Source organism: Hyperolius riggenbachi, chromosome 1 (assembly GCF_040937935.1).
Source record: "Hyperolius riggenbachi isolate aHypRig1 chromosome 1, aHypRig1.pri, whole genome shotgun sequence".
NCBI lineage: Eukaryota > Metazoa > Chordata > Amphibia > Anura > Hyperoliidae > Hyperolius > Hyperolius riggenbachi.
This window is the reverse complement of record NC_090646.1, coordinates 263,777,195-263,799,554: the sequence shown is the minus strand read 5'-3', so window position 1 is coordinate 263,799,554 and position 22,360 is coordinate 263,777,195. Positions and strand designations below refer to the sequence as shown.

The window sequence follows — 22,360 nt, the reverse complement described above, 5'->3', positions numbered from 1 at the left end:
CTAAAAATAAAATTGTAAAAATAGAATGGATAACAAATTTAATGAAGGCATAGTTAATGTAATGGTGTCCACTTTTGGTTAATGCGTACAATGGACTACACGCTTACTGGGAGCAGATGAAGAGTGGTACACACTAATGGAAGTATGGAAGGGACAGCATATGTGAGGGTTGTGGTGTTTTTTTTTTTGTCTTTTTCAATTTGGCTACACCACAAATTGTTACTCTGCACACCGGCCTTAGACCCCTGCCTCCCCCCTTACCTGTTTCCCTTGCCTCCTCCCCTCCTTTTGGTGGCCTTAGTACTAGGGTTTTGTTGTGCTAACAGTGAACATACGTGACATTGCTGGGAAGGTTCAGTGTGGTGTGAAATAAGATATGTGGCTCTGTAGTCAAGGAACTGAAACATAAAGGTGTGACTTGTTTTCTTAGCAGCTTATACAATGAAGACAGAAATTTACTTCGGATCAGAGAACGTGAGAGGCGAAATCAAGAAATTCTTCAAGAAAGGGATACATTCAACGACAGTGCCCCCCTTTTTCCAGAACCCTACAAGGTATGCCTCAGGTTTTTTTTTTAATCTTTACATTGGGTAATTAAAACAGCAGAATAAGTGGGTTAATCTCTAACCGGTAGAGAATGAACTCTGGGTAATTTAGGTGAACATTGGGGTAGGTTCACTCTGACTGACGTGCAATAGTGCGTTCACATTGTATTCTGTGTGGATAAGCTGTGTCTGTTGTAATGTCTATGCCCAAATCACATTATCTTTTTGCATCCATCAATGCACACCCCTAAATTCAAGCTCTGCTGCCCATTGGGCTGCCAGAGACATGCACCGCTTGGGTACTCTGCTGTTAAACAGGTGGTCTCTTTGCCAGCCACTACAGCAGTAATGCTGTAGTGCCCACAAGGATAATTCAGGGTTCCAGCAATCACCGGATCCCAAATTACTTCTCCCGCCGAGTTGCTACGACTTGGGGGAGGTATGTTTTTTTTACACCATATATATGCCACTGCTAGGATCAAGTACCACAATGCCATGGGAGCCTCAGCAAAATCATAATAAACCACTAGGTCTCACCACTGGGTTGAATCAGACCAATTGGAATCCTCCTTGCCCAGGGAGGATTCTCCTTGGTCCACCATTCAGTGGTTTCCTGAAATATTGTGCTGGTTGGGGCTTTGAGATTCATGTTTCGGAACCAAGGAATACATTTTGCTAATCAATGTAGTACTGCTCAAATGCTAATCAATGTAGAATGCAGTACCATGCAAACAATCATTTATATTGATTGTCAAAAAAGTATAAAAACAATAAAAAAAAGACTAATTTAAAAAATCTCGTAGTTCAGAGCTAATGGATCACACAGTACATGTAATCAATAATGAAATAGCTGTCTGATAACAGGTCACAAGGAATCCTATGTGCGGCAAGTATAAAAGATGCAGACACATCTGTATCCTAAAGCAATAAGAAAGTTATTGCACCTCTGGTGCTGCTTAATATCCACATCTCATATTCAGTAAACAAAGCTGTTTACAGCAACCAGGAAGTACAATAAACAAGTGTGCAGGTACCTAATCACACTGAGTGCAGCACAAGGAACTACCACCAGTATGCAGTGTAAAACCGGCCTAAAGAGGATCTTTAACCAAGCATTGAACTTCATTCCAATCAGTAGTTGATAACCTCTTTCCCCACGAGAAATCTTTACCTTTTCTCAAATAGATCATCAGGGGGATCTGTATGGTTGATATTGTGGTGAAATCCCTCCCACATTGTGATGTCATGACCATGGTCCTGACAGTTCACTGTCTGTGAACCTCGTTGCATTGTGGGAAATAATGGCTTTTTGCAACTGCCAATCAAGCGCTATCTCTGTGCCTAGAACTCTCAGTAGTCCAGAGACTTCACTGCAGTTACATGACAGTGAAGCCTGGACCACTAGTGGTGAATAGAGATGGCCTGAACTGTTTGCAGCGAACAGGCCATGCGGAATGACCTTGAGGTCATTTCCGCATTCATCATACTTTGCATTACTGCGCAGACGTTTTCCTGGTGGCCGCACATCCTTGATCGCGCACCTGCAGCCGGGAGTGCTCTGCGTGACGTAGTGTGCATGCGCAGAGTGCTTCCAGCTGCAGGCGCGCAATCAAGGATGCGTGGTTGCCGGGAAAGCGTTTGCGCAGTAATGCGTAATATGAAGAATGTGGAAATGACCCCTAGTTCATTCCCCATGGCCTGTTCGCTGTGAAACCATTCTGCGAAGTTCGCAACATCGCTAGTGGTGAACACAGGGCTTCAAGGGAGATTGGAAGTTGGTTACCTGGAACGAGAAGCGTTTGCAGCACTGCACTTGCCGCCAGAGGTCCAGGCTTCAACGCACGCACGCACGCGCACACACACACACACACACACACACACACACACACACACACACACACACACACACACACACACACACACACACACACCATTTTGAGATATATATGTTATGGTCTATAGAATGTAATGCAACAGTTGTGACCTGTCATGCTACGTTTGTTTTGTTTTTTGTTTTTTTAGACAAGCAAAGGGGATGAATTGTCAAGTCGAATACAGAGCATGCTCGGTAAATATGAAGAGGTTTATGAAGAGGTAAAGGAACTGATTGGTGCAAAGTCCCACCACAGTCTTGATGACATCCCTAGAAGTACTTTGCCAGTCTCATCGCCGGTAAAAGCTGACAGACACTTGTCCCACAGCAGTGCCAATAGGCCTGTGGGTCCTCAAAAGAACTCTTGTATGACTTCAGGGCCTCGACCAAGGCCTCCTAAAGCCCCTGAGCTGGCCTGTAATGAATTAAAGAAGACCCATAGCCAAAGTTGCCCCAGCCTTCAGGATAAGAGTGTTCATGAACAGCGTTCAGGCACCATGTTCATGGAGAGAAGCAGCAAGAAAACACAAGAGAATCGGTCTGCTGTACATTTATCCTCCCCTGCATCCATCTCAGCCCTTTCTCCTCTGCTGTCCTCCTTGTCCCCTCCAGTTGAGCCATTGTCTCCATTACATTCCAGCCACCTGGACGATTCCAAGCCAAAGCACGGCCAAAGCCATGAAAAGTCTCACCACCACATTACCAAATCTCCAGTTTTAAATGATTTGGGCAAAAGAGAAGGAACAGCTTCTGTTGCTAATTTAGTGCCTTCTACCCAGACTTTCCCAAAATATTTGACAAATACTACATTGCCTCCAAAGCCCACTGCTTATGTTAGGCCAATGGATGGTCAAGATCAAGCTCCTACTCATTCTCCAGATCTTAAACTGCTGCAAGAGGACTACCATGTGGAGTCATTTGGAAGTCATTTTGATCTTAAACCTAATGCCAAGGAAAAGTTTTCTAAGCACACATCAGAAACCTATGAGGTATGTTCTTAAATATTCACAAAAGTCGATAAGTACATATTTTGCATCTCCTTTGTTTTATATTTTACGTAAAATTGTTATTGAATAGAACGGTGCGGTCATATCATCCATTTTAGTAAAGCACACGTAAAGTGAGAGGGCTATGGACTCCAGTGGCCAGTTTTATGTTTTGCAGCAATTTGTGCTACAGCAGCTATTCTGTGGGATTGGACCACACTGTCTGGTCCGATACAGGGGTGGGTAAACTTTTTGACTCGATGCCCACAAGGGTTTCTGAATTTTGACCAAGGGGCCGGACCAGAATAGGAGTGAGTGCGGCTTGCAAAGTGCGCCGCGGCCAAAAATCAGTATTGCTATGACAGGATGTGGATGGAACTATCTGTAATGTAACTAACACAAAGACAATGGGCCCACATTTCTCCCAAAACACAGGCAAAGTGACCCTAAAGGTAACAACAAACAAAAACAAACCACCCAACACACATAAGGGAGCAGCATTTTCCCTGTGAGGTAGTGGAAGGGCAGATTCGCATCATGGATGTGCAGACGAAAGATCTGCAATTGAAACTGCGTGATGCTATTGTGCCAAGATGGACTATAATCTCTGAGGAATGCCATGGAGAATTAAAGCAGTTCTGAAGGAACATGTGACGTGCACGTACATTGCCCCACAATATGAGGTGGTGCCAGTGTTTCCCCTTCCACTTCTTCTTCACTTTATGTAAGGTATAGGTAGCAAGGTGGACTCAAAATATAGGCAGCCTTCTCAGTATAGGTAGCCAGGCATGCCCAAAGTTTAGCCAACCCCCCCACCCATATAAGAAGCCAAGTGTGCTCGCTTAGGCAGCCCCCAGTACAGGTAGCCGGGCGAGCACCGGTATTGGGCAGCCCCGCTTATAGGTAGCCATGTGTGCCCCCATATTAGGAAGCCCACCATCATAGGTAGCCATATGTGTCCCTGTATTAAGCAGCCCTTCTATTATAGGTAGCCCTGTGCCCCATGTATTAGGCAGCCCCCATTATACGTAGTCATGCGTGTCCCCATATTAGACAGCCCCCTGTTACAGGTAGCCATGTGCACCTGTATTACCTGTATTAGGCAGCCCCTATTATAGGTAGTCTGCCATCTCCCTCCCCAGTTATATGCAGAGTTGTGAGCAGAGCTTTAATGCACTTACTCACTCGGCTGCGCAATTGGCATCCTTTCTATCGCCACAGCGACTCCACGTGACCTTCTAGCATGCACAGGCAGCGTATCACATGACGGCACTGACACTATGGAGATTGAACACTTGTCGCGCGGCTACTGGGAGATCAGCCCTGGAGCTGCCAGCTCTCGCTGTTTCAGTTACACCTTAAGGTGCGTGTTATTAGTTACGTTTTTCATGTCAGTGGTTAAAAATGAATAAAGTTGCTGGTGATAATATATCTGTATGCTGCTATACTAGTATATTTTCAGTGTTTGCTTCAGCTTCTCTACTTTCATCATGTTTGAGGTAGCGGGCGTTGTGCTGTGTTCAAGTGATAACATAGCAATGACTGCATTTTGTTTGTCTTTCCTGTTTGCTGAGCTTTTCTGCTTCACTTAAAGAACAAGCGACACCCGTGCTAACCTAGAAAAAAAACACATATATAAGTAGATAAATACTACTTCTACTTACATAACAGATGTATTGTGCTATCCACGTAATGATTCCTGTGAATTTTATAAAGGAAAGCAGAAAATCCTATTCTAGGCAGTGGCCATCTTGCCAAGCTAATGCTGACATCATATCCTCCCTGACATGTTTTCCCCATCCCTTCTCTTGCTCATTGTGTATTCATTAGCTGCCCTCCTCCCAGAGTCTTCAGGCACTCCCACTGAGGTGTATACTAACAACTGCACTGTCATTTTTTTATTTACACATCCAATCACTGAGTCACTTCAGCCTTGCTTGTAAACACAAACAGAGGGTGTTTTTGCTAAGGAGCTAGGCAGGGAAATAAATGGAAGAGGAGGAATATATTAGAGATAAAAAGAACTCCCAGCATTCAACTCTTTGGCACTGCTTGGCACTAGGGCCAGTGCTCCTGAAGTATGTGATAACTACAAACCATAACAGCAGATTAACATCTTTATCACTTAATACACTCAGACCAGTTGTTGTTGAAATTTTATTTTTATGGTGACAATACCCTTTTAAGTGATTTGTAAGCATATTTTTCTAGCAAAGCTGTGCTTGAAATCTTCTGGTTGACAGGTCATAAATGAGCTTAGTACCGTAGGTTGAATTTATACACAGATATAAGTGATGATGATTAGCTTGCAATCTGTTTTCTTATTTCTGGCGTATATAGATTTTTTTTAATACTGTACTGTGTTTTCAGTTTCTTATTGGGGTACAAGAAGGTATTTGCCTCTGTGGCTGGCACCTGCCTTCTTCAGTGTATGTGAAAATAATTGTTGGTACCCCTGAAACGTTTGTCTTGCTTCCAACTGTCCTTTTACAGTGTTTCCCAATAAAGCATGACATTTGACTTGTTGCAAAGAAAGTACTATGAATTAAAGGAGCACTGGGCATAAAAAGGATCAAAGGATAATGCTCATATATATTTTTATTCTAGTTCGAGCAAAAAAAGTTAAAATGCAGTATCTGCACACACCATCCACTCATTCACACCATATACACACCTATGGGGTCCACCTGATGTCTCAAAAATTGTATATAAAAAAACATGAATGATGTACACATAAAAAAACTGTACATATGAGTATCAAACGATAAGAAAAGAGCACAACTGCTCACACACACACACCAGGTTTTGCTGTTTTATCGCAGGAAAATCTGTTATCGGTTAACTGAAGTTTGGAACCCATTTAATCTGTCACTATTCTCACATAATTAGAGATGGAGAGAGTTCGCAAATAGGAGCAGCTTAGTAAGGGAGGAAAGGGCAGGCCCAATTTATAACTAATGCTGGGCATACACGGTCAGTTTCCTTGTTATCAATCGAGCTGCTAATGGCTTGATTGATAATATCCGAGGTGTCCCATCACGCGGGGGATCGATTCCGCGAGGACGAGCGGGAATCGATCCACTCGCCCGCGCGTACGAACGGGGGCGTGCCGGTACTGGCGCCGTGTATGCGCAGCATAAGGCCTGGGTCTCACCCTGTACCTACATAAAAAATGATTTAATTTGAACGAAAAATCACACTAAGGCTCAACACACACCATACAATCTAGGTTGTTCAATCTTACCACTTTCATGTAGTATAAGAGCTTATCCAATCAATCATTCAAGGTATTTTCAATCTGTTGGCCCTTATACTACATAGATTTGGTAAATCTGTACAACCAAGATTGTATGGTGTGTGTGGAGCTTGAGGCCTCTTGCACACTACATACAATTTTCTGATTTGCATTTTTTATGTGATTTTACGTGCACTCCTGATTTTGGCTATATATATATTTTTTTTTAATCTGTACTGCATGCTGCTGTGTTGTTTTTTTTTTTTTAGTTTGTTTGGTTTTTTGCATTTTTCTCTTTTTGATTTGATAGCATCCAGGGAAAATTGGAATTGCAAATTGGAAGTGCAAATTTGATTTGCAGTGTGCAAGGGGGCCTGATACAGATATAACACAGAGTTGGAAGATGTCAGCTGGTACAATATTTGTAAAGATTTGCTTGACAGGATTTGGACACAAGCTTACTGTATGATTAGTTCACACACTAGATTTGTGTTCTCTAGAGCAATCGCTTGTGATTACTTTGGCTAACAAACTGTAAGTACAGGTTTTCTTTGCCATCATTGGTGGCCTTTCAATTTTTTATTTTTTATACGGTATTTACAAATCACTTCATCAATTACTATTTTAGTTTCAACAGGATCTATCTCACTCATTTTCACTCTTCATCGGACAGAATAGGCTTAGTAGAAATCAAATCAGCTCCTGCTATATTGATCAAGTATAAAATATCACCTGAAACAGACATGGTGTTGGCAATTACATCTTAATAATTGTCTTCTATTGCATGTGATGATATAAAATGGGAGCCAGCCAGACTATGAGATATTCTTTCAATATAGCATCAAATGTGCATGGGGTAAGAGCTTAAACTTTTTTGTTTGAAACTGGATAATGGTGCGAAAAGCTAGGCTAGGTTTCCATTTGTGCCGGCATCCATCCTCTTGTAATGATGCGAGTATGCATCCAAATCTCTCTAGCCACGGCTATAGGGAATAAAAAAAAATGCAGCCGGCTCTATTTTTACCTTTGCCTGTATACGCGAATTGGAAGCAGCCCTTTATTTATTTATTTATTGTATTTATAAAGCACCAACATATTATGCAGCCCTTTGACTTCAATAGTGTGATTCTGCTTCCAGATACACATGTGGCTATCACCCATAGTGGAACCGAGCCCTTAGAGATGTGAACTTTACACAAGACATTATTTTAATGTACTGTAATAATTTGTGGCAAAAAGTATGCTTTGGTTTGTCTATCATCAAGTAAACACATTAGTCAGCTTTATGTCTCATGGAAACTTTACAGATGGAGATTTTCCCAGTAGGTTTTTCAAAGAATAAAAGTTTTGTTAGAGAAGGTCTATAAGTAGTGCAGAAGAAGTCAGTACTCAAGTACACTAGTCCTCTGGTCAGGGCAGCAGGGAATTTAAAATGAAGCAATCAAATTCTTGATTGACAGATGCAAATACTATAGCCACACTTCAGGAAATCGGCAAGCTGATTGCTTTTAAAGCAAAAATACCCAATCACATATATTTGATGATCTTTTATTCCCTTTGATCTTTGCAAATTTAAACATAATGATCATTCACTTGCACAAACATTTACAGCTCATAGGACAATCCACAGGACCTCTTATACTAAGGGAGCGTACACTTGCACAATGATTGTCACCTGCAGGGACCTGGCCTTGATCCCCTGAGGGACAGTTCAAGGACACGTGCCATTCAGATGTGTCTCGAGACCACAGCCTCAAGATGCGTTCTGTTACTGGGGGAGAGAGATCAATGGGAGCGACTTCCGGTGGGGAGGATGAAGAGGGGAACAATGGGCTTGGGTGTGACTTTCACTAAAGAATCAGCATGCCAAATCTTTATGTGCTGTTGGGTGTGTATGAGGGGCTGACATCTGTATATGCATTACATTCTCAGCTGAGAAGGTCCTGAACAGCTGCCAAGTAGTGTGTGTACATGGCTTAATGCTAGGTACACACCATACAATTTTCTGGCAGATTTAACTGCCAGATCGATTATTTCCAACATGTCCTATCTGAATTTCAATAGATTTTTCTATTATTTTAATTCTTAATTTTTTTTAATCGATTTTCATTCCGTTTTATGAAAATCGATTAAAAAAAATGATTTAAAAAAATGAAAAATCGATCGAAATTTAGATTGTACATGTTGGAAATAATCGATCTGGCATGTAAATCTGCCTGAAAATTGTATGGTGTGTACCTAGCAGAATACTTTTTGTTCAATTTCTTCCTGCACTCCACAAGGTCTAAATGATCTACCTTTTTGGATGTTTTCTTTCTATTAGCTTTAGCTACATTTATTTATCCTTACAGAAAGCAATGCTGGTTCTTGGCCTAAAATGAGTCACAGGGTGTAGTTTGGCAACATATATCCAATAAAACTTCCCAGAGACTCTAATAATCATTGAGCTGTTGTTGCTCAATCCTTCTGTAATGACAAGTGGCTTTTCCTGTCCTTAAGTCTGTTTAGTAAATATGGTTTCCTTTACCTGAGCCAACTCTGTAGCAACAAAGTTTCAACAAGAAAATGTCTAGAGAGGAAAGAGGAAGGAACATTTAAATCAGAGTCTTAAACCGTCCATTTACTCTGAGGCTTGTTTCCTTGTGTGATGTGGCTCTCTGGTATTCAGCATTCTAGCGTCTGGAATTTGTGTAGGTAGGGGAATGTTTTTGGTGTATTTCTACAGAATTTACTCATTCCACTATGAAACATAACAAAGACCTAAAACTAGCAGATGCAAGATCTTATTGCTACCAGCATTTTACTTTTTGAATCTGATGTTAGTCGCATTGAACGTGGAGTCATATCTTTGAGTTTTCTTCTTCTTCTTATTATTATTATTTTAATGACTGTATCATTTGCTCTTTTTGCGTTGCATTTTTATTATTCTTCTATGGCAAGCTCTTTAACATCAGTGTGGGACATAGGCTATTTCAGCTGTCAGTATGAAAATACAGTCAAAACAAACAGAAAAAGGGCCAAAATTGCCATTCAGTATAACATCACTACAGTAACCAGTAGTGAATCTAGTTGGCATTAGATCATATTTAATACAGTACTGTACTACTTTACTCACAAATTAAAGCTAATCGGACTAGTCATTTACATTAAAATATTTCATCCAGAAATTATAGGTTAATAATAATGTTCTGTACAGCTGTAAATACTCTATCTTCAAAGTGTATATTTCGGTGTTACTATAGCATGATTCCTACTACCATCGGTGTTCTACTATAGCGGGATTCCTACTATTCTACTATACTACAGTGTAATCTTCTGTTCAAATCTTTGTATGTATCCCTACCCATGTCTCCCTGTCTACCGTGTATGTAATTTCTCCCTTATGTATTGTACTGCAATGTGTAACATGTTATCACTTTATTAATAAAGTTTAATAAGAAGTCTAAAAAGTTCTTGAGTTAAAGTGATACTGTAGGAGGGTCAGGGGAAAATGAGTTGGAAGTTACCCGGGGCTTCTAATGGTCCCCCGCAGGCATCCTGTGCTCGCCCAGCCACTCACCGATGCTCCGGCCCCGCCTCCGGTTCACTTCTGGAATTTCAGACTTTAAAGTCTGAAAACCACTACGCCTGTGTTGCCGTATCCTTGCTTCCCCTGATGTCACCAGGAGTGCACGGCGCAGGCACAGACCATACTGGGCCTGCGAAGTACGCTCTTGGTGCCATCAGCGGGAGTGAGGACACGGCAACGCAGTCGCAGTGGTTTTCAGACTTTAAAGTCTGAAATTCCAGAAGTGAACCGGAGGCGGGGCCGGAGCATTGGGGAGTGGCTGCGCCAACACAGGATGTCTGTGGGGGACCATTAGAAGCCCTGGGTAACTTCAACTCATTTTCCCCTGACCCCCCTACAGTGTCCCTTTAAACTGCCATGACAGGCTCTGACTAAATGATGGAGCATGGAGAACGGGATTTGTTAGAGCTAAAATCCTTACCGGTCCTGGCAGATTTTCCACAAGGCACTGTAGGCTCATGCCTTCAGGCACCTGATGATTAAAAGGTGGCTCATTCCCCTCCCGCCGGTGCCTTTCTTCCTTATGCAGAGTCCCAAGCAAAGCGTAAATGAGGTTATTCACCTGGGTCTAGGCATTCCAATGACGAGATCTCCCTTTAGCTGGTGGCTACTCTAGCTACCCAATACTTGAGGGTACCTCTAGCCACTTAATACTGAGGGTACCTCTGGTTACCTAACACCTGTGGAGTAATGGAGGGGTGACAGTTGGGCCAGCCAGCGCACTTGCGTGCAGTTTGGCATGGGAAGTCTAGGGTGCCAGAACATCTGTGCCTACTCATGCTAGACTCTACTCCTGTTGTTCCCTGTGGCAGCCATTCTACTGATTGTTGGCACTTGTTCAGTAAAGCACCATTCCTACTATATACATAGTGTGCCAATTCATCTGGTGGACTTGAACAATCACTTCCTAGGTAGGGAGTGCTGCTAAATATTGCTAAATCCTTATGGGGCAATTGAAAATTATGCATGTTACTCTTTAAGGCGCAAGCTACAAGTTGCATGTATTATGTGTATTATGACCATTCAGGACTATGGTCTTTACTGCACGATAGACCTTCACCATGACCTGTCATTGAAAAGCATAGCATTCCTTGTAGATCTCTTGGACATGCTGTAACATCTACAGCAATTGTATATGCACCTATATCTTGAATGAACGTTAAGCGTGGAAGAAAACACCAAGGGCAAGCAGATGATAGCCCTGGAATGTTTCACCCTGAGCACAACTATGAAAACTATTCATCTGCTTCGGTGCTCCAAGCCATGTAGCTGCACTAATCAGCATTGGTTTTATCAAGTCGGCACTGAATCCTATCCACTTCATGACAGATCTGTGACAATTTGCTTCTTCCTCTGAATGCTATCTTACTAAATCAGTTTATATCTCTCAAGGCGGTTTGAACTGGAGCAGCTGCAAAATTTTAGCTCTCACTTCATTCCTTCCAATTAAGCCTCCTGTTTCATTTTCCCCTATATTGATTTAGGAATTTGTAGGTTTATTAGGACGAATGGGTCTCTCTCTGTTCTGATGAGTTTATCATTGTTTTACATAAATGGAGGCATTTGTAGGTTTTGTTTTTGTTGTTTTTGTTGTGTTGCTTGCTCATGGCTTAACCTCTTGACGACCAGCTGCGCGGGCACAGGATGTCTGCGGGGGACCATTCGAAGCCCCGGGTAAGTTCAACTTATTTTCCCCCGAACCCCCCCCCCCCTCTCCCTAATACAGTGTCCGTTTAAAGTGAACCCAAGGTAAGAGTCATATGGAGACTGCCATATTTATTTCCCTTTAAGCAATTCCAGTTGCCTGGCTGTCCTGCTGATCCTCTGCCTCTAATACATTCAGCCATAGGCGCTGAACCAGCCTAGGCAGGTCAGGTGTTTCTCACAATATTGTCAGATCTGGCTGGCTTAGCTGCATGCTTGTTTCTGGTGTTATTCAGACACTACTGCAGCCAAATACAGTGTTCTCCCCAGGCTCTTTTAGCCAGGTGCTGTACCCGGCTGTCATCGTCTCACTTTCTCCTGCTGTAAGCAGATTTGTACAGAGAAGCGCTGGCCCTGTATTCTCTCATCTTGCCCCACTCGGCTACTTTTTCATGCCACCCAGCGTGAAAAAAATTCTGGGTAGAAGACTGCAAATAGATCAGCAGGGCTGCCAGTATTATTTAAAAGGAAATAAATATGGCAGCCTCCATATCGTTCTCACCGTGGGTTCACTTTAATCTTTACTGGGCATTTCCAGGAAAAAGGATGAACTTACGGCTTACTTTGGAGGTAAACGGTAAGTGGTGTGTGGTGCTGAAACAAATTCACCAAAAGCAATGTAAATTACCCACCAATACTTCTAAAAGCAGCATCCATTGATGCACCAGGGGATTTAATTATCGCACCAGCATTGCAAGGCCTAACTTTGCAATTAAATCAAACAATAAAGTGTAAGGGAATAGTTGCAGCCTGTGTGATGTAAATTGACGGTTTACTTGCAAGCGTTCCATTTTTTTTTAGCTCTTGTAATCCAATTAAATATGTGGTCTCATTTTGGGACCACATTTGCATGCAATTTACCTGTGCAGCCATGTGTTGTTCATGCTTTTAGTGTATTTTTTATTTACATATTTAAAAAGCTATACGGTAGGTGTTCACAATAAGGATGCTATAAACAGTATTCCATTTGTATACAGTAGGTTACCTGATTAACCTTGTCGCTCAGCAGGGGCCACCAGCATGCACACAGAGGGACCACACAGTAGGAATTACTGGTAAACACAAGGGCAAATCATTTCTGAAATAGCCACTTCCAGTTATTTATAAGCACACATAAGGCCAAAACTGTATGCATTTAATATGTTGTACTGGTATTCTTCTTTTTTTGTGGAAGAACTGCTTACCTCAGGAATACTTAAAGGGACACTTAAGTCAAACAAAAAAAATGAGTTTTACTCACCTGGGGCTTCCAATAGCCCGCTGCGGCTGTCCGGTGCCCTTGCCATCTCCCTCCAATCCTCCTGGCCCCGCCGGCAGCCACTTCCTGTTTCAGTGACAGGAGCTGACAGGCTGGGGACGCGAGTGATTCTTCGCGTTCCTGGCCACAATAGCGCCATCTATGCTGCTATAGCATATATCATATACCATATAGCAGCATAGAGGGTGCTAACGTGTCTGGGAACGCGAAGAATCACTCGCGTCCCCAGCCTGTCAGCTCCTGTCACCGAAACAGGAAGTGGCTGCTGGCGGGGCCAGGAGGATCGGAGGGAGACGGCGAGGGCACCGGACAGCTGCAGGGGGCTATTGGAAGCCCTAGGTGAGTAAAACTCATTTTTTTTGTTTGACTTAAGTGTCCCTTTAAGGAATTCGGAAAGCTACTACTCTCCAATGATATTTTGGGTTGCTCCATTCTTGTCATTTTTCATGTACATACAAATGTGAGTTGTCACATCACAGTGCATTTCAAGCAGCAATCGTACTCATTAGTTCACATTTCATTCAGTTTTACAACTTGTTAAATAGAAGTACATATTAAACCGCATGCTGTTAGTATGAGTTTTTTATAAGTGCATTTGGCTTAAGCATGTGTGAACAGGCATATGTATCTTACGCAGTGTGAAAGATAAAAAGTTGGATTCCTTTAACGTTCCCTGCACAATGACCCCCTTGCCTCTCATTGCTGTAATGACATTAAGCTAGAGATTTCCTCTTCCACATTGCTCTTCACTAATTAAATTTCCAGAGCCTGGATGTCACCTGCAGCTGCTATTTCACTCCTGGCAGCTCCTGTGCTTGGTAACAATGCCAAGCTAAGCCTTGTCTCCTGAATAGACTAGCAGCTTTCACTGCAGAATGGAATAATCCACAGTGGATAGTTGTACAGTGACTCACATGGACTTTACTGTGCAGGACCAAACAGCTCTTTATAGACTCTTTTAGATCTTAACCAACAGATTATGGCAGCAGTATGGCTCACGTCAGCAACCCATTTCTTTCTTTCTTTTTTCTCTCTCTCTATCACAGCTAAAGTCTCTAAAGTCCTGCTCCTTCTTTACCCCTTCTTTACCCCTCAGATTCACAGTAGCTTTAATCTTTCTTGTGATAAGTAATACATTTGTTGTTGCTGTTACTGCTACTCTTCAAGGTTAAATACTTTCTAAAGCTTTATACATATGTCCGATGGAAGTCATTCAAAACGAACGATGAGCAAATGTTCGACTAAATATTAACGGAAATGGAAGCGAACAACTGAAAAATGCAACGATAAACGTCAGTTTTTGGTTACTTTGGCCAATCTGCTCCGGTGCATAGTTTCGGCTGACAATCGTTTATAATCAAGAATGTGTATGTGATATGGTAGATCATGACCGAAGCATCCACGAAGTGCGGTTGCGTGAAAAGAAGTACCATTTCTGCCTGCGTAGACAAATTATCCGATGTTTCATCCTGCCGTGTGTATGCATGCCATTGTTAATGACACTGGATTCTTTTTTTCATCGTTCATTTTGAACGACATACTGTACATCTGAAGTGTGTATAAACCTTAAGTCTGGAACAGGCATATAGCGAATGGAATTTGTGCACCTGATCAGCAAATGGTGCACAAGGGGCATCATGCGATGGACAGGGGGAGTGAGAAGACCAATGCCCCCAGCCCGAGTCAATTCATCAAGATGGTCACTGGCTGAGGCGTCGGGGCCATGCTGTGCTTGTGCTGGATACTCCTAACAGGCGGTTGGTATTGGCAGCCTCAGCCAAGTTTCATCTAGTGTGTGCAAAAGCTTTATTCTTCACTGATATCTTCTAGCTTTATTGATTTTTTTTTCCTATATTATGACAATAGTTCACAGTTAAATTGCCCACGAAGTGTTTCTCCTTTTTTTTATTATACTTTTAGATAAAATATGACTTTTTGTTCATAATTTATGAAAGTATATGTGTCTGCACTGGGTGCACATCTTTGATATCCTATCCCTGGAGAGCAGAAGTTCAGCTGTGGGAACTCAGTATTGCTGATAAAATGTTCCCCTGGCATTGAACGGACAGGGGTGTCACATCAAATCTAAAAGAGCTGCAGATACCTCACACTGCACGCTGCCTCTTCAATTCCTCATACACTGTTAGGCCTGGTGCACACCAGAGGAGTTTTTCTGAGCGTTTTGAGTTTTTAAATCTGCTGCTAATGTTATCCTATGTGTCTGTGCACACTGGAGCAATGAGGTTTTGTAAAAAAAAACCCCATAGCATTACATTGGGAAGAGCTTTTGAAACCTCTAGCGTTTGGGCACTAGAGGTTTCAAAAGCTCTTCCCAATGTAATGATATGGGTTTTTTTTTACAAAACCTCATTGCTCCAGTGTGCACAGACACATAGGATAACATTAGCAGCAGATTTAAAACAGTGATGAGCGAAAATGCAAATATTCTTTTCGCCGAATTTTCGCGAAAATAAGTACTATTTTCGTTTCGAAAGGCGAAAATTCGCCGAATATTTTCGCATTAATTTTCGCCTAAAGTCCGTTTTTTTCGCGTTGAATTTCTAAGCCCCCTTACAAGCTAGAATCACCAAATTTGCAGGGTATATTAAGGAGATATGTGGGTACAAGAGGAAAAAGAAATTTTTCAAAAAGACCTTATAGTTTTTGAGAAAATCGACTTTAAAGTTTCAAAGGAAAAAAAGTATACATTTAAATGCAGTAAATGACAGTTACTGTAGCAAACCTAGCAGTGGTGTAAATTTACTAATATCAAAAGAAAGGGCCAAGTGTAAGTGCCATGGGCTAAGTGTCAAGTGCAAACTGCCAAGTGCAAAGGGCCGAGTGCCAAGTGCAAAGGGCCAAGAGCCAAGAGCAAGTGCCAAGTGCAAACGGCCAAGTGCCAAGAACAAGTGCCAAGTGCAAACGGCCAAGTGCAAGTGCAAAGGGCCAAGGGTCAAATGAAAAGTGTGACGGACATTACGGAAAGTGTGCGCAAAATCGCCATCGACTTTCGCATGGTCGTGCACAGTTCCTGTCAGTCTTGGGTAAATACACAATAGATGTCAATTTCCCTCTCTCTTACTGAGTACAGTAACCTCCCCCACATCCTGTTGAGGTCAGGAAAGAATTCACAAGTGGCCAGACCACCTGGGGAGCAGCATTTGGTCACATAGCTCATGTTCCACCAAACCAGCTCAAACTGGTTGAACTTCAAATTTCCCTCCAAGCTTATAGCTTCACACAATGGGAACATTTACGTTATTAATAATTCAAGATGGGTTTGGCACAGAAAGACAACAAACACATTTCCTGATACCCAGAAATCAGTTCTATCACTCACATGATTTATAATTTTCTGGCTATCAGGAATCAACAGAGAATCCACTTGATCCGGCCTGCGTAGAGCAAATTCGACAGACTAGGCGTGTATAGACTCATTTAATACAGAGTGGCGTGCTGCTTATGAATATGGTCTCGGATTTGCGTTGCACCCATCTGGGGCGGAATTACACAAATTATTAATAATTGGTACATTCCTTGCTCCAAGTCTGGGGGTAGTAACCTGACTGCCAGGAGGTAACCCTGCCTCAAACACACCTACTTTCCAGGTAGTGACCGCCCCAAAACTCTGGTCAGTAAAAAGCGTTTGCAAGGAACTCCACCCAGTTCTTCAATTTCCATCTACCAGGAAGGTCTAGACATGTGCTCAAGGAGAACCGGGCGCATGTTGTGTACAAAGACTTTAACCTGAATGCCTACTTTAAACTGGACTATTTTCTTCATCCTTCAAATGGACTGCTCAGCTAACTAAGTAAGAACTTTCTGATTTTATTCCTTTTTATTTTTAAGCTCTGTGTTTTATATGTTAATAGGTGTATATAACTGTATGTAATGCATTTGTGTTATTAAACGTTTAAAAATCGTTTAGCGGTTATGACCTGTTGCTGAACATACACAATCGTACCTATTCTCCTGAACTCGCTACCCTGTGTTTAATAGAAGTATACATTTATAACCCGTATGCGAGAACCCGGCCCAGACATAACGATCTGACCCAGATTCTTGCATACTGCTAAGGGTTAATATAGCGTTCTCCAAGTCCTAGTAAAATTACAGTAGCGGGCTGTGTAACTCGCTTGGTGGCAGATCTTTGAATTGTATGTGTGTGGAGTGATTCGGTTGGTATCAGAACGCTCCCTTCGTGAGTCAGTTCATCAAACTGCGAATGCGGGTTACCCTTCGTGATGAACAAATGACCGTGTGAGAGGATTTCTGACGCTGATCGACTTGCCCCATCCGCAGACCGGCCTAGCGGTCTGTGACATTGTTTGGCAGCTTTTTGGGATTTGTGTATGTTTAGAACATCAACGGCAACGTTATTTGATTAACCTGCCAGAACAGATCAAAAATCTGTGGTCGATAACCGGTGCATTACCATTTATATAGACTAAACGTGTAGCACAGAGTTCCCCCCCCCCCCCCAATCTCTTTTCCTATCCTATCTTTTATTTGGCAAAAATGGCTGCAGCAAGATACAAGAAAATGTCAGTGGCAGACCTAGTGAACTTGTGTGAAGAAAAAGGCATTGTGACTTATAGAAAAAAGAAAGCACAATTGATCGAGGACTTGTTGCGACTGAATACCCAGCCGGAGCAGATGCTGGGAGAGCACACTCCTGGTTCAGACGGTGCTGTAACTGGGGCAGAGGAAAGTGAGCGGTTGGAGCAAAGCAACCCACTTCCAGACCCAGAGGAAAACGTTACCGCATCTGAACCGGTCGCTGTAACTGCTGAGGAGCATGGTGGCCGGCAGGAGCCCGCCCATGCCAACCTGTTCTGTGTTCCTGATGCTGGAATGCAACCTGGATTACAAAGGCTGTTGGAGACAAATCCTGAGCTGTACATGCAGATTGTCAGAGAAAACGCTGACAGAGCAGAACGAGACGCTGACCGTTTAGAACGCCAGGCTGAACGGGAATCTTCAGAACGCCGGTGGCGAGCTGAGCAAGTAGCGGAAAGAGAGGAGAGAGAAGCCGCACGCAGACATGACCTTGAAATGGCCAAACTGCGAGCGCAAGGCCAAAATCCCTCGCAAAGTGCTCCGGAACCCCGGCCCACAGCAGGCCCGTTTGGGACTCCAAAATTTAAGTTCCCAGAAATGGAGAAGGGAACCGACCCGGACACTTATTTACACTCATTTGAAAAGACTTGCCGTCAGCATCATCTGCCCCAGGAGCAGTGGGCGAGATATCTGACACCCAACTTGCGGGACAAAGCGCTTGAGGCGTTTGTGGACTTACCCGCTGAGAAAGACAATGACTATAAGGCGATAAAAGCTGCAATTATCGCCAAATACCAGTTGACCCCAGAGGTCTATCGCAAAAAGTTTCGCTCCCTGCAGAAAGGCCACACCGACTCTTACACCGACCTGGAGAGTCGCCTGCTGACTGTGTTCAGGCAGTGGTCACGGGGCCTCAAAAAAGACTCTCACCAAGGTCTGGAGGACCTCATCGTGCAGGAGCAGTTGCTGAACTGCTGCACTCCAGATGTCCGGCAGTTTGTCTTGGAGCGGAAGCCTGAATCCGCCAAAGCTGCCGCAGAACTTGCAGACACTTTTGTGGCCACCCGTGTGCCGGACAGCCGCAAACCTCCAGCCCAGAGCTGGAGAGGGGGGAGACCTATGCAACCCAGCTCTCCTCCCCCTGCTAACCGTGGGAATCGGGTCCCACAGCCACAGAGGCCGGATGCTGCACCTGCTACTCATCCGCCTGATGCCACATATGTTCCGAAGTGTTACCACTGTGGACAGCGAGGACACCTCAAGTCTGCCTGCCCCGAGGTGAGGACGCCGTCTCCAGAGCCTAACGCAGAAGTGGCTAGCGCATCCTCTACTGCACACGCCTACCTCGTCATGGGAGCAGCAAATCCTCGACTTTCCGGAAATCATCAAGTCGTGGAAGTTAACGACCAGATCGCTGTTGGTTTCCGTGACACAGGCGCAGAGCTTACCTTGGTTCGCTCTCATCTTGTAGCCAGGGAGAATTTCCTGCCTAATGAGCGTGTCACACTTTTGGGAGTTGGTGGCGCACACGCACGCATCGCCAAAGCTCGTGTTGTTCTCGATTGGGGAAGGGGCCGCCAGTCAAAAGTTGTGGGGGTGACAGATGACATCCCAGTGCCTGTGCTGTTGGGCACCGATTTTGGCACCCTACGATCCTTTTATGAACCTGTGATCAACACCCCGGATTGCCAGTCTGGACCCACTCAGGTACTGTACAAGCTTGGGGTGGGACAGAGGGAGGCAGCAAGGGTAATGGTACCTAGCCCTCCTAGGGAAGGAGGCCAGGAAGCGGTACCTGCTTCTAATGGACAGCTGTCTAATCACGGTTTGTCTGATTCTAAACCTGTCACTGTTGTTCCAGATACCTGTGTACATGATGTGAAAAATGAACGTAACTGTGATGTTAATGTTGTACCAGATGTTGCTAATAGATTTCATGCCGAATCTCCTATTACTAAAAATGATTTATGTTTAAGTGTGATTGCCTCTAACCTAAGAGGTAACAGTCTTGTGTTGCCTGGGTCATATCCGTGCTTGGCAGTGGAAGCAGGCCAGGTGTCAGAGCAGGCAGCAGGGGGCCTAGACCTCCCCTCCTGCTATGACAGCAAGAGTGCTCCACCATTGCCTGCTGTTAACAAACAGCTGGTGGAGACAGGCCATGCCTTCCCTGTCTCACCCTTGCATGTTTTCCCCTTGCAGAAGCAACCTAGTGCAAAACTGCCCAGAGGTCCACCCTCTAGCCTTCCTGGAGAAGGGGCAAGCCTCGCCACCCCGGTAAAGGCTGATTCGTTTTTTAAAATGTGCTCTAATGTCCACCTAGGTTGTGCTGACCAAAATGTTGTGCCAAGGTGTAGTCAGTTAGAGCAGGGGTATGCCACGCTGCTTCCAGATTCGCAGGCTGACACCCGAGAGTCAGGAAGTGACCCGGATGTCAGCCAACGACTCTCTCCCTTACAGGAAGCGCTACGCAAACCCAGCCAAGCCTTTAGAGGTCAGCCTGTTGGTGTGCATCGCACCGTCTGCAAAGCGGACACTGGGACACACCGGACCATGAGGCCTTATGCTTCTGGTGAGTTGTCTAACGGGCAGTCAGATAAGAAGTCAAGAACCCGTTCAGTAGCTAAGCGGCGCGTAGAGCGGGTCATGCAGACCCACTCTGTGCGTCCGACTGGTAGGGGGGAGATGTGACGGACATTACGGAAAGTGTGCGCAAAATCGCCATCGACTTTCGCATGGTCGTGCACAGTTCCTGTCAGTCTTGGGTAAATACACAATAGATGTCAATTTCCCTCTCTCTTACTGAGTACAGTAACCTCCCCCACATCCTGTTGAGGTCAGGAAAGAATTCACAAGTGGCCAGACCACCTGGGGAGCAGCATTTGGTCACATAGCTCATGTTCCACCAAACCAGCTCAAACTGGTTGAACTTCAAATTTCCCTCCAAGCTTATAGCTTCACACAATGGGAACATTTACTTAATAATTCAAGATGGGTTTGGCACAGAAAGACAACAAACACATTTCCTGATACCCAGAAATCAGTTCTATCACTCACATGATTTATAATTTTCTGGCTATCAGGAATCAACAGAGAATCCACTTGATCCGGCCTGCGTAGAGCAAATTCGACAGACTAGGCGTGTATAGACTCATTTAATACAGAGTCGCGTGCTGCTTATGAATATGGTCTCGGATTTGCGTTGCACCCATCTGGGGCGGAATTACACAAATTATTAATAATTGGTACATTCCTTGCTCCAAGTCTGGGGGTAGTAACCTGACTGCCAGGAGGTAACCCTGCCTCAAACACACCTACTTTCCAGGTAGTGACCGCCCCAAAACTCTGGTCAGTAAAAAGCGTTTGCAAGGAACTCCACCCAGTTCTTCAATTTCCATCTACCAGGAAGGTCTAGACATGTGCTCAAGGAGAACCGGGCGCATGTTGTGTACAAAGACTTGACCTGAATGCCTACTTTAAACTGGACTATTTTCTTCATCCTTCAAATGGACTGCTCAGCTAACTAAGTAAGAACTTTCTGATTTTATTCCTTTTTATTTTTAAGCTCTGTGTTTTATATGTTAATAGGTGTATATAACTGTATGTAATGCATTTGTGTTATTAAACGTTTAAAAATCGTTTAGCGGTTATGACCTGTTGCTGAACATACACAATCGTACCTATTCTCCTGAACTCGCTACCCTGTGTTTAATAGAAGTATACATTTATAACCCGTATGCGAGAACCCGGCCCAGACATAACGATCTGACCCAGATTCTTGCATACTGCTAAGGGTTAATATAGCGTTCTCCAAGTCCTAGTAAAATTACAGTAGCGGGCTGTGTAACTCGCTTGGTGGCAGATCTTTGAATTGTATGTGTGTGGAGTGATTCGGTTGGTATCAGAACGCTCCCTTCGTGAGTCAGTTCATCAAACTGCGAATGCGGGTTACCCTTCGTGATGAACAAATGACCGTGTGAGAGGATTTCTGACGCTGATCGACTTGCCCCATCCGCAGACCGGCCTAGTGGTCTGTGACAAAAAGGGCCAAGTGCAAAGGGCCAAGTGCAAAAAGCCCTTGGCTCTTGGCCCTTTGCCTTTGCACTTGGCCCTTTTCATTTGACACTTGGCCCTTTTCATTTGACACTTGGCCCTTTGCACTTGGCCCTTTGCCTTTGCACTTGGCCCTTTGCACTTGCAATTGGCCCTTTGCCTTTGTACTTGGCCCTTTGCACTTGGCCCTTTGCACTTGGCCCTTTGCACGTGCAATTGGCCCTTTGCACTTGGGCCTTTGCACTTGGCCCTTTGCACTTGTGCCTTTGCCTATGCACTTGGCCCTTTGCACTTGGCCCTTTGCACTTGGCCCTTTGCACTTGGCCCTTGCACTTGGCCCTTTGCACTTGGCAGTTTGCACTTGGCACTTGGTCCTTTCTTTTGATATTAGTAATTTTACACTACCTCTAGGTTTGCTTAAAGGGATACTGTAGGGGGGGGGGGGGGGGGGGGGTCGGGGGAAAATGAGTTGAAGTTACCTGGGGCTTCTAATGGTCCCCCGCAGGCATCCTGTGCCCACGCAGCCACTCCCCAATGCTCCGGCCCTGCCTCCAGTTCACTTCTGGAATTTCAGACTTTAA

The 22,360-nt window shown here is 44.0% G+C and overlaps 1 protein-coding gene across 2 annotated transcripts in view; it reads left to right on the top strand.

Moving 5' to 3' along the window:
* The window catches only part of AFF1 (ALF transcription elongation factor 1), a 205,870-nt gene that overhangs the window by 41,796 nt on the left and 141,714 nt on the right, over nt 1-22,360 (top strand). Inside the window, exons 2-3 of one of the 2 annotated variants that reach the window (XM_068233478.1) lie at nt 434-554; nt 2,568-3,407. In XM_068233478.1, coding sequence (XP_068089579.1) covers nt 434-554; nt 2,568-3,407 — 961 coding nt within the window. Of the gene's footprint in view, nt 1-430; nt 555-2,567; nt 3,408-22,360 lie in introns of both variants that reach the window. The other variant, XM_068233477.1, reaches the window with a different exon arrangement.